Source organism: Paramormyrops kingsleyae, chromosome 18, assembly GCF_048594095.1.
Source record: "Paramormyrops kingsleyae isolate MSU_618 chromosome 18, PKINGS_0.4, whole genome shotgun sequence".
In the NCBI taxonomy this organism is placed as follows: Eukaryota; Metazoa; Chordata; class Actinopteri; order Osteoglossiformes; family Mormyridae; genus Paramormyrops; species Paramormyrops kingsleyae.
Genome location: NC_132814.1, coordinates 5,521,919 through 5,534,172, shown reverse-complemented (window position 1 = coordinate 5,534,172; position 12,254 = coordinate 5,521,919). Strand labels below are relative to the sequence as shown.

General features: G+C 41.0%; 1 protein-coding gene across 2 annotated transcripts; it reads right to left on the bottom strand.

Annotated features, from left to right (window-relative positions):
* Positions 1–1,484: 1,484 nt before the first annotated feature.
* Positions 1,485–11,385, bottom strand: LOC111852910 (P2Y purinoceptor 3-like). Of its 2 annotated transcripts, none has more exons than XM_072702239.1 (2): positions 9,758–11,385; positions 1,485–4,051 (listed from the first exon to the last, which is right to left on the bottom strand). In XM_072702239.1, the coding sequence occupies exon 2, from the start codon at positions 3,873–3,875 to the stop codon at positions 2,631–2,633; it is 1,245 nt and encodes a 414-aa protein (XP_072558340.1). In that variant the 5' UTR covers positions 3,876–4,051; positions 9,758–11,385; the 3' UTR covers positions 1,485–2,630. The 2 variants fall into 2 exon arrangements, with proteins under 2 accessions (XP_072558340.1, XP_023685051.1); XM_023829283.2 differs by lacking the exon at positions 9,758–11,385 and adding an exon at positions 5,161–8,456.
* Between the last annotated feature and the right edge of the window lie 869 nt (positions 11,386–12,254).

The following is a 12,254-nucleotide window of genomic DNA, read 5'->3' as shown; positions in this document are numbered from 1 at the left end:
TACTTCAATACTTTATGCTGCTACTTCCTTTGCCATTTCCTTTGTGATTATCTTGGAGTTCAGTCAAGCCTTTTAATATAGCCATATGTTGACTCTCATTGAACTCATAATTAAAATAATGATCAACTCATAATTTCTGGAATCTTCCACACTGTTTAAAAGAGACATTCTGCGTGGTATATGTTTAACTTTTGACCCACCGAAAATCTGATATAGCAAATAAATTCAGGAATAAATCTGTCTTTTAGTTATTATTTTAATGTTGCCTCTTACGGAAGTAAAGTTGATACCCTGATTGACTTTACACAGGAAAGATATGCTGACATAATGTGTGGAGTTGTAAAACATTAAGTCTGAAGGTATTTAGCTTAGATGTTTGTAAACTTTTGGCCTCAACTGTAACTCCTTGTTGTTTTTCATGCGTCATATCTGTTTTGTCCAAACACTGTTGTAGTGATCAATACAACAAAGTAGTGACAGCAGCCTATACCATTTATTAATAATTGATACTTTATTGATCCCTGTGGGGAAATTGTTTTTATGACTCCCTCAACTTGCTCTTTGTAGAGTAAGTTGTCTGCGAAGGGCAGCCACCTGTTGGGGTGCCCAGGGAGCTGGGGGTTAAGGGTCTTGCTCAAGGACCTGCAGACGTGCTGAGGCTGGGTTTGAACCAGTGACCTTGTGATTACAGGCACAAAGGCTTAGCCCACTGAGCCACACGCTGCCCTTAAATTTGAGGGCCTAATTGTTCCAGAATCTTGTTGTTTATATCATAGTACATGATAGTATACAGTATTCTGCCCCTTATGGCTGAGCGAAGCTTAGTATTAATATATTGTGTTGGAATGCAGCTAGTACTCTGTTCTTCTTTCAAATTATGCTTCAGGTCATTGATTAAAAGCTATTTCATAGGAAGGAACTGAAGTTTTGCAAAGGGGATGTCATGATTAATCATTTATATGGGGGTTGTAATGGCAACAATATTATCTGTAGTCAAGGTCTCCATGGATCGTTAAGCCATCAGCTATTAAAAAGAAATCGGAAAGGGAAACAACTACTTACTGGACCAGTTTACCTTGCAACATCATCACATCTTAAAGTCTTGCACCCTGTGAGGCAATAAAATGATGGGTGGGCAGGGTAGTGTGTACATTTTTAATGACTGAGTATAATGATGTCAAAGCAGAGGAGGTTGCTTTATGAATGAATGTGAACAAGGCTTTCTCCTTGATGACATTGTGTTCAGAGATTCCATAGTGTTCAACCTATTGTGTCAATGCTGTTTTCGAATTCTGTTATTTTACTCTTATTAAGCAAAAACAAAAAATTACTTGCCAACAGAATTTTTTAGAGTACTAGTATTCTTGGCCAGATTGTATTGAACCAGCATCAGAATATATTCACTAATGAGACTTCTATGCATTTATGTAAGTCGCTCTGGCTATGGGCATCTGCCAAATGCCATAAATTTAAATGTAAAATTTATTTGTCAGGGAAAGTTAAATCCAAGCAGGAGCTACTAACCTACACCAATCATGGTTTAATTTCTCAGCCTGCCTCCAACACGCTTGTCCTCTATCACAGCAGATGATCAGATGTGATTTAGAACAATATCTTCTGATGTTCTACACAGTCATATTTTTTTTCCATGCTATAATACTGTTGTAATACCCATGTTGTTGTTTAGGATGTGTTGACTGGTTGGGTGATGGCAGGAAGGTCTATTATGGACCTGTGGAAATAATTTGTAATAAGCAGCTTTAAGTGCTGTGGTGGCCTAATAGTTAGGGAAGTGCCCTTATAATCAAAAGACTGCTGGTTTGACCCCCTGACCAGCAAGGTACCACTGAGATACCTTTGAACAAAGTACTGCCCCCTGGGTGCTGAATTACAGTAGCTGCCCCCTGCTATGTCACATATGGGTTAAATGCAGAGGATGCATTTTGTTGTGGTGTGTCAATAATGACAACTAATCACTTTCACTAATTAATTTTTGCTAGTTACCTGTTTGTGATATCTGTGACATTGCTCCATTGTACACTTTATAATGTTTTTAAAGTCCCATTTCCAGTAGTGTATTTGTGTAGTTGATGGTTAAAGATGGTGAATGTCTTTAGTAAACGCTTTATGTTCTGACCACATGACATGCACACAGACTATTCTGCTTGTGAGCCAGCTTGCACAAAACAGACACAAGTCAACCAAACAGGAGGTAATTATTTATTTTATACCAAATCTCAACAGCAGCCAGAAAAGAAACGGAGTACAGGGTTGGATTAAGATTCAAGAAAGTGCATTACGTCATAAGGAAATTCAAAAGGAGTTAAGTGCATTGCATGAAGTTATTTAAAGAACTGTCCAACTGGAGAGGTTGTCACCCCATATCTACCTAATACTGTCAGATTTCACCAATGCCTGTGCCATGTTCAGTGACCATTGTATTTGGTCATTGGGATTCCAGGCATACTCAACATCAAGTGTGTTTGTGACTGTTAGACTGACCAGTTAAATCGCACGTTTTGAAATGAGTGCCAACAACTGAACAATTATTTGAAAAGTCATCGGAATTCCTCATGACTCTTCTACACAGTTAGCCTTGTATCCAATGTGCAGCCAATAGCCAGGCAGTCTCACTGGTTTCCTTCAAATTCTTCCAAGCAAATACGGGTAGACTTAGACTCGTTTTCCTTGTCTGGTGTTGGTTCAGCTCCTCCAACCTCATCCCCATCCCCTGCTCTCCCTAGTGTCCTCAGAGGCCAGAGGAGGTCACGGTGGTGATTGGGGTCCGGGCGTGGACAACAGGGTGGCCCCTTGTCTTTAGTGAGGAAGTATAGCAGAGCGTTGAGCCAGGCATTAAAAGAGGCCAGTGGCCGAGTGACCTTGTAGCAAATGGAAACCATACGCATGTTGTAGCAATGGACATTCTTTAGCTCCTTCAGCACCAGGAAGAGTGTACGGGTGATATGGAAAGGCAGGAAGCACAAAGAAAACAGAATGGTGATGGTGACAATAGTTTTGATAGATTTACGCCGGCGGTGCACATAGGGGGACTGCCCAGAAGCCACAGACATCCTTTCCTGTCTCCCATTGCTCTCTATTCCAGCCACACCTTGTTCTACCTGGGGAGTCAGGTGCAAGGTCCGAAATATTGTCAGGACCACATGTGAATAGCACCAAGCAATGACAACAAAGGGGATAAAGAAGCCAAGCACATGAAGGATGATCCCATAGGGGACATACTCAGAGAATTCCTCATCAATAGCATCATCCCAGCAATTCAGGAAGGTTTCTGGCTCCCCGGCATTGACTCCTCCCTGGTTCCCTTGAGCTGCCCGAACAACATACCCTGTTTGTGCAAAGCGGAAGATTGGACTGGTCAGGATGAAGACCACAGCCCAGACTATGGCACAGGTACCCTTAACTGCCCGCTTGTTCTCCATGGTGACAATCCTCATTGGGTGGCAAATACCCAGGTAGCGATGAACGGAGATGCAGGTGAGGAAGAAGATGCTGCAGTACAGGTTGAAATAGAAGAGGAAGCGCACAAGGCGGCACATGAAGTCCCCAAAGACCCAGTGGTCCCGCATGATGTAGCTGGCCACCAGGAAGGGCAGTGATAGCCCATACATCAGGTCTGTGGAGGCTAGGTTGACCATGTAGATGAGCGAGGTATTCCAGCGTCTGGTGTGGCGGAAGGAGCGGTAGAGAACCACCGAGTTGAGGGAGAGGCTAAAGATGAAGGTGAAGGAGTAACATAGAGGGAGGAAGATGTATTTATAGGACTCATCAATATTGCAGGAGGATGTGAGGAGAGTGGGAGTGAGGGAAGTGTTGGCCCCTGCAACCTCTGCAGGCTGGGTTATACTGATATCCATCCTAATATTGGTAGTTTCTCTTGCTGATACATCTCATTTTATGATCTTCCTTTCATTCTTTTCTGGTCTTCATGCCTCCCGCTACCTTCGGTGAATTGTTCCACAGTTCCAAACTCCCTGGGTCTTCAGAGGGTATTATTACTGATACTGCAGTGTTAAAAACCAGCCTTCAGCCTCTGTAAAGACAGCATGGGTTTATTCTAATTTAATGATAAGTCTTTAAAAAATTCTGCAGCTGTCAGACACAGTCATAATCCAAATCCTGAAGCATGTTCATTTGATCGGTATCATGCACAAGTGGAAATTCAGCTCAGCCTACATTACATGTCTTGTGATGCATTTCATGACTTAAATATATTTACACATCTCAGGAAGGTTGAGATTCACTTCATAGTTCTATGACGTTGTCTAGGTCCATGACCCCTACAGCCAGAGTTCAGTGCTGTTTGCACAGTCCTCTCATTACAGTGATCAAATACACAAACTTGGATGACTCAGTCTTCACTCCAGCTATTTCTCCTGTCATTCTATGCTTAACATTCAGACCACTTTTGTTCCTCAGTCTCTCCTCCATTACACAATCCACAGAGATGTTTTTTTTGACCAGCGTGATTGTATGTTGCTGATTCAGTCCCTCTCACTCCATTACCTCTTAAATAAGTAACACGTTCTTAATGTGTTCCCATTCATCCAGCTATCTGCTCACTCACCTAATTATCCCTTGGACCCTGTCCCGCTCCTTTAGGTAAGCTTGCTTCACAACTGGCATTAATATTTTAACTAAAATTTATTTTCACTCACCATCATCCTGTTTTCTGTATGGCTATATTTATCTCTCCTTCCATTTTTATTTCCATCTGAAATTACACTTGCACTCCAGTAAAAACTTCCATTGTATGACTTGACCTTTGGTTCACAAATGCCACTTTTTAATAGGACACCTAAACCCAGGTTATTGGCCCTCTGAGTTGTGTAGGTAGTTTTACAGGGAAATGCCTTAGATTTATAACTTATGGACATATTAATCAGGGGCCAAGGTTTGTTTCATTTTGTGATAGAGATTCCAATCTCCAAATTTACCATTAATTATTAATTGCTATTTGTAAGGAGATGAATGGACACCCAATAACTCAACCCAGTAACTCAATATTCTCAGGGTATCATGACACCAAACTACGCTACATAATTTATTATAGATTAAACACAAAAAACAACTATTTGAAAAACAGGAAGATATACAACTATGTAAAATGCAAAATTTGTAGGAGTATTTGGAGCCACTTACCTGTTGCTGTTGTCCTTTCCCATCAGTCTTCATGAAAATTGTCATCCTTCAATGACCGACCCAGACCTTCAACCTCCTCATACACCAGAGTTCACATAGCCGGGGTCCCACATAGATTAGCTTGGAGAACGATGTCCATCTCCCTGTTGCTCTTGCTTGCTCTGACACAACCGCCCATGTGGTGCCCCCCCTCCACCTCTCCACCCCTCCACCTATATTGGGACCTTCCCTATAAGTGCTGATCTGGCTCTTTCAAGAGGCAATCTTTGGCATTCTTGCTGATTCCAACAAGGTTACAGAGTTACTACAAGGCTGAAGACACTAACCTTGTTTTTCAATAACACTTCTATTGGTCCTAAAACAGCTGGAGATTATTTCAATAACATAAAGTGTTGCTTTGGATTACGTTATTTCAGTAACATAAAGCGTGGGATTTGGATAAGTATGCTGGTAAGAGAAGGGGAGTGTTAGGTGTGCATGAGAGAGAGGGAAGAGGCTTTAAATGTTTACTTCATAGTTTGCCAGACTGAATCAAACCAGAAAAGGACAGAGGCAAAAAATATCGATCACTAGCCACATAAAATAAACCACAGGCCAGTTATACATTAAAGACAACCGTTACAGGAGAACAAATAATCAATGGCCCTAGTGACTATAAATATCAGCTTAGCTTTTTCAAAGCCTGTCTTCCCTGCTTCTTCTAAGGAAGTTTATCATATCGGTCTCCAACACACAAACACTCGATTCCCAATCCCTCTCACATATAGAAACAAAGCAAATACTCCTCTCTAACACAAATATACAAACCTAAGCCCCTTCCCTCTCTCGCACATGGGATGACCAGATAATCCATGTCAGGGAGGACACATTGAGCTAGGACAGGATTTGTAAAATACCATTTCAATTTAAAGGAGCTGGATCTCAGTTAAGCACCAAGTTCTTGCTGTGTGCTGATTGGCCAGTCTCCTATAATCATGCATATGCCACCAATGTTAATGTGTAACAGCTGGATGAGTTTTTCAATCAAACCAGTCAAAGCACAAGAAGAAGTGAGCTATTTAGCCAAGCACCGGTGCCTTTCAGTTTTAAAGTAGTTTGTAAAACCTGGCGTAGGTTGAAGTGTCCTCCCTGACATGGATTATCTGGTCAGCCTACTCTCATGCACACACCCAACACTCTCCCTCTCTTACAGACATACCTAATCCAAATCCCCTGGCAATTACCAATAATGCCAGTTAAATGGTTTCTTCAAAGTATTTTTAATAAAAAGCAATTAAGACTATTTGAAAAAATACTAAGGCATTAGAAAATTAAGCCAGACTAAATTTTTATAAAATTTTTGTATGTTTGGAAATAATGTCTTTACAAGGAAGTACAGTCAAACCTCGGACTGCGAGTAACTTGGTTTGCGAGTGCTTTGCAAGACGAGCAAAATTTTAAAATGATAAACGAGTGAGGTCTTGCAATATGAGTATTACGTATACGCTTTGTCTGCCTAGCCTCACGTGATCACAACTGAGCCGATGGTACTTCTCTCTCTCTCTCGTTGCGGGATTGTGGGTAATCGTTTCCCATGCTCGGTCTCAGTTGGCGTACCTCACTCGTATAGTCAAAATTTAGTAGAAAAGCACCACCCGAATAAGGGCGTAGCAGTGCAAGTGATGAATCTGTTTAATGACAATGCAATGTCCACATTTCCGCGAAATCGAAAAGGAGGCAAAAGCGGTCGTCATTGGATAGATTCCTTGTTAAAGTCCCACAAAAAGAAAAAGATTCTAGTGAGGCAACAGATAGCAGTGATTTCGTTATAGTGACAAAACAACCCTCCTGTCGTCTTCCTCGCACCATCCACGATTCTTTTCAAAGGTAAAGTGCATCTTAATTTGTTTTATGTATTTTGTTTTATGTGTTTTTAAAATAGTGGTCAGAAATCTTGGTGTCCTGGTAGACTCCGACCTCTGCTTCAGTGCTCACATACAGTAAATAGCATTACCAGTACGGCATTTTACCATCTACGGAACATAGCCAAGCTTCGGAAGTTGCTTTCCTTTCAAGATGCAGAAAAACTAATACATGCCTTTATAACTTCTAGATTGGACTACTGCAATGCCCTCCTTTTGGGTTGTCCATCTGGATCCCTACATAAACTTCAGTTAGTACAAAATGCAGCTGCCAGAGTTCTCACAAAAACTAAAAAATTTGATCACATTAGCCCTATCCTGTCTTCCCTGCACTGGCTACCGGTCAAGTTTAGGATTGATTACAAATTATTGCTATTGACCTACAAAACTCTGAATGGCCTTGCACCACAATATCTCAATGATCTTCTGGTCCCTTACAACCCTTCTCGCCTGCTTCGTTCACAAGGAGCAGGATATCTATTAGTTCCTAAAGTAGACAGGGCTACGGCAGGCTGCAGAGCATTCTCCTACAGAGCTCCGCAGCTGTGGAATGGTCTCCCGGCGGATGTGCGGGATTCAGGCACACTCTCGCTTTTCAAGTCTAGATTAAAAACGCACTTGTATAGCTTAGCGTATAGGAAACCTAGTTCTGGTTCCAGCTAGTCCCTCACTCCCAGTCAGACTAACAGTATGAGGTGATGAGCTGGGTGGGGATCGGTGTCATTGGCTTTGGATAAACTGAGGCGTCAGTGCTGTCACTCTAGCTCTACACTAGAGTGCTGATGTTCAGGGAGTCCCCATGCCTGTGTTCCCGCCTGTCTCTCCCTCTTTCTCATGCTGTTATACCCAGATCTGCCGGAGCCTAGACGAATATTGCACTCGATCAGTTTGCTTGCACTGCCTCTGGTTTCCTCAACTGTGACTAATACACAATTTTTTCTTACTTCCTCCCTCACCCCTTCTATCGTTGAAGAATTTATGCCTCTGCTGCCTACAAGACAATTACCTCCACCACCGGCAACTACCCTCCAACCTGCCTGCCCTTGGCTCAACACGATGCCTCGCCATCCTTCCCTGCGGCTGTGCCTCTATTAATCCTGCCATCGTGCATCAAGCACCACGTGCCTGCACCGGTCGGCCGCTGCATTGAGACATATATTTCAACCCCTGTATTAGCTTAGTCATTTCATCTTGTTTGTTTGACTCATCTGCCGGCCCCTGGAGGATGGGCTCCCCCTTTGGGTCTGGTTCCTCCCAAGGTTTCTTCCTCTTAGGGAGTTTTTCCTTGCCACCGTTGCCTTTGGCTTACTCAGTGGGGGGTCCTTACGAGGCAGAAATGTAAAGCACATTGAGACAATGTAATGTTGTGATAATGCGCTATATAAATAAAATTGAATTGAATTGAATGTATTTTTACTTTATATTTTGTATTAATCATTTTTATATGAATATTTTCGGTTTGTGGAACGAATCACCTGAGTTTCCATTATTTCTAATGGGAAAATTCGCTTTGATATACGAGTGCTTTGGATTATGAACACGTTTCCGGAAACAATTATGCTCGCAATCCGAGGTTTTACTGTAATATTTTAAATAGTAAACAAAAATGCCACCAATTTACACTTTCTGAATGGTAAGTATAACCAATGTTGCAAATATATATTTTTTATTTTCCTCTTCAAGAGTAACCACAGCGTGTGCTGGTGATTTCTGACATTTCTGTACTAAGCCTGTTTACTGTTGAACCACCATCAGAATAAACCAGCATGAACGGTTTCCAACTATTCCAACTATGCCTATTCTGCCCCCTTGTGACCATTTTAAAAATGCACTCAGAAATTGGGATACTACAACATATGACCACACAATGTCATGCAACTGAACACACAGTTCATAAAAATATGAAAAGGAATGGATATTATAAGTGGTAAATATTAGTTCTATATATATTTTACATATATATATATTTTTAACTTAAGATTAAAAAACCTGAAAAATCCTGACTGATGCATACAGCAGTGTTCTAGTTTGGTCAGATCTGGCAGATCCTCTTCCAGTTGTGATAACTACTGCACTATTCAGCTTTTACAGATATTTAGACGAACATTCCTATAAAAACACAAGGTGGAGGCATAAGATCTGTTTTTACATCCCTTCCACTGTGAGGCCTTTGTACTGGGGGAAAGAAAACCTAATACACACATTTCAAATCTTTTTAATTAATTAATTAATTAATTGATACTTTATTTTACCCCCTGGTATGGGCTGCATTGTTGAAGCCCTTGGGTAGAACCATAAAATCACGTGTGGGTCTGCGAATTAGCACTCTGCACCTGTGATCGAAAGGTTTCTAGTTCACATCCCATGCCACTGGAACAGCAATGACCCTTTATTGAAACTCTTCATGCACATTGTATAGTCAGAATCTTGATGGAGCATTCATGCAATGAAACTCTTGTGCTGAAACTTTGATAACTGCACATACAAACACACGTGTGACATGCTTGTACGACAAAGATGCAAATAAATGGAAGGCAATGGGGAGAAGGTACTCCAATAAAATAAATAAGATTAATATAAAGGAGTAAGCCAAGCTATATACAACAAAACTTTGTACACATAAAAATGACTCTGGGGAAGTACTTTTTGAAATCAAAAACAGGTTAATGTTTGTTCATGAAAAAAATAGTATTCACCCATTTTGTCCTGGGAATGATTTTGGAAGTGACGGATGATGTTGGTAGCTCTGTGACACTCGTCCACTTGCACGCCAGAGGCTTGCGTTGAGAAGAGCACTCCAGGAGAGCAAAATGAAATGAAAATACACAAAGCAGTGCAAAGTCCTCCTAGCTGCATACACACTGCCTTGCAGACTGGGCATGTCTGACATCCAGTCGTCCAGCTCCATGTCATCTTGTTCTTTTAAGACTGTCAGAATCTGTTATTTTAACCTGCTAACATTCATTACCATAAACTTGCCGGAGGGTAAGAGAGTAGTTAATTTATAAGCTTGCAGAAGAGGTCTTTTGTAACAAAAAGCCAGTTGTTGTGGGTTCACCTCCAGCATGATGGATTCAGATTACCCACAGTCATTCACTTACCATGGTTACGGAATTCTTCAGCCTCTCCTCTCTTGCCCAGGAGTGTCTCGAATTGATGACCAAACTGTACATTATTCCCTCCCTTTCCGCATCTCTTATTGTGTGGATTACCTCCAGAACAAAGTGCTCAGTCACGGCCCCAACGTTTCCCCTTCATCTGCCCCGGCTTTCCCCAACCACAGCCAAGCCTGCTCGGCACTTGAATAACGAGACTAGAGAATGATTAGTGATGAGCGTACAAAATCTAAAAATAGGAATTAATCCTAAAATACATAAACAGGGATATGTATTATTACAAAGTCGTTTCAATTTGCCACATCAGATGAGACAACAGCTAAATGGACTGGGGGAACTGGCCCACAAAATCACAGTTTTTCCAGATCGTCGAGACACAGCAAATAAGTCTATAAAAGAAACCAGCGAATTCTTCTTTCCAGGTTATAATAACACAATTTAGCCTTAAAAACGAATGGTTACACCTATTGTGAATGAATGTAAAGACAAATTAAATCTATTCCCTAATATGCCTGCATAAATTCCCTTTATACCGGTTAAAATGTTGCCACTGCAAATTGAAACAGTAGATCATTATTTGGGCAACCATTGGCACACCCATAACAGAGCCTAAATCACCGATTTTTAAAAATTACATTACATGAAAGAATGAATGAATGTAACTCCATTATTCATTATATGTGTTTATTTTCTTAGAAGGCAGTGTGCAAAAATCCACTACAGTAGGTGTTAAATAATCATATCTGCTGGAAATACTAATTTGACGAACGCATTTTTAAAATCATAAAATATTCACATTGCTTAACTTTTACATTTTGAACTATACACAATTTGAAATTTTTTAGTTGTGCATCCTTCTCCGTAAGGGGGAATGAAGAATATACAATTTATCAACATTCCACAAGAAAGATCTCCTTGCATGTCAATGATAGCAAACACTAGAAGGACAGATGGGGAGGTCTCTGTGGCGTCACCCGACTCACGTTAGTCTGTCCTAACTTCCAGTCTCGTCGTCCAATCACGCCTCGCTATTCCACTGCACATGCGCCAATCACGCCGCTGTGTTCCAATGTACATGGCCAATCACATCACACAATCATATCGGACACCACCTCAATATGGAGGTGCCGGTGTTCTGTCGAATTGAGCTACTTTGTTGAGTTAGTCTACCGTAGTGCTAATTGATAGCCCTAACCCTAACCCTAACCCTAACCCCCCCCAAAAAAACCCTAAACCCCTTACCCTAAAACGGTGGAACTGCACATGCACAAAAAGGCTTGATAGTACGTCTTGATAGGTAGCTCAACTCGTCAGAACACCGGCATGAGTATCTGTAGTGAACCGTCAGCAGTGAACAATCATAATCATTTTCATCCTTGCTGTTTAAGTTACTCCTAAACGGGTTCATGAGAAATTAATATTTTTATTTTTTGTTTCACAAATACCCCAATATTTAGTACAAAAAAATCACATTGCAATATTTGAAAAATTTCAAATACCATACTGGCATAGTATACAGTGGTACCTTGGTTTACGAGCATAATTCGTTCCGGAAACATGCTTGTAATCCAAAGCACTCGTATATCAAAGCGAATTTTCCCATTAGAAATAATGGAAACTCATATGATCCGTTCCACAACTCAAAAATATTCATATAAAAATTATTAATACAAAATATAAAGTAAAAATACATAAAACAAATTAACCTGCGCTTTACCTTTGAAAAGAATCGTGGATGGTGTGAGGGAGATGAGAGAGGAGAAGAGGAGGGTTATTTTGTAGGACGACTTTCACTATAATTAACGGAATCACTGCTATCTGTTGGCTCACTGGAATCTTTTTCTGTTTGTGCGACTTTAACAAGGAACCCATCCAATGACAGCCTCTTTTGCCTCCTTTTCGATTTCGCAAAAATGTGGACATTGCATTGTTGTTAAACAGATTCATCACTCGCACTGCTACGCCCTTATTCAGGTGGTGCTTTTCTACTAAATTTTGACTATACGAGTGAGGCATGCCGACTGAGACCGAGCATGGGAGACGATTACCCACAATTCCGCAGCGTGAGAAAGTGAAT

Bases quoted from the DNA above. Each gene is read 5' to 3' on its own strand.
- LOC111852910 (XM_072702239.1), bottom strand. From the start codon at position 3,875: ATGGATATCAGTATAACCCAGCCTGCAGAGGTTGCAGGGGCCAACACT.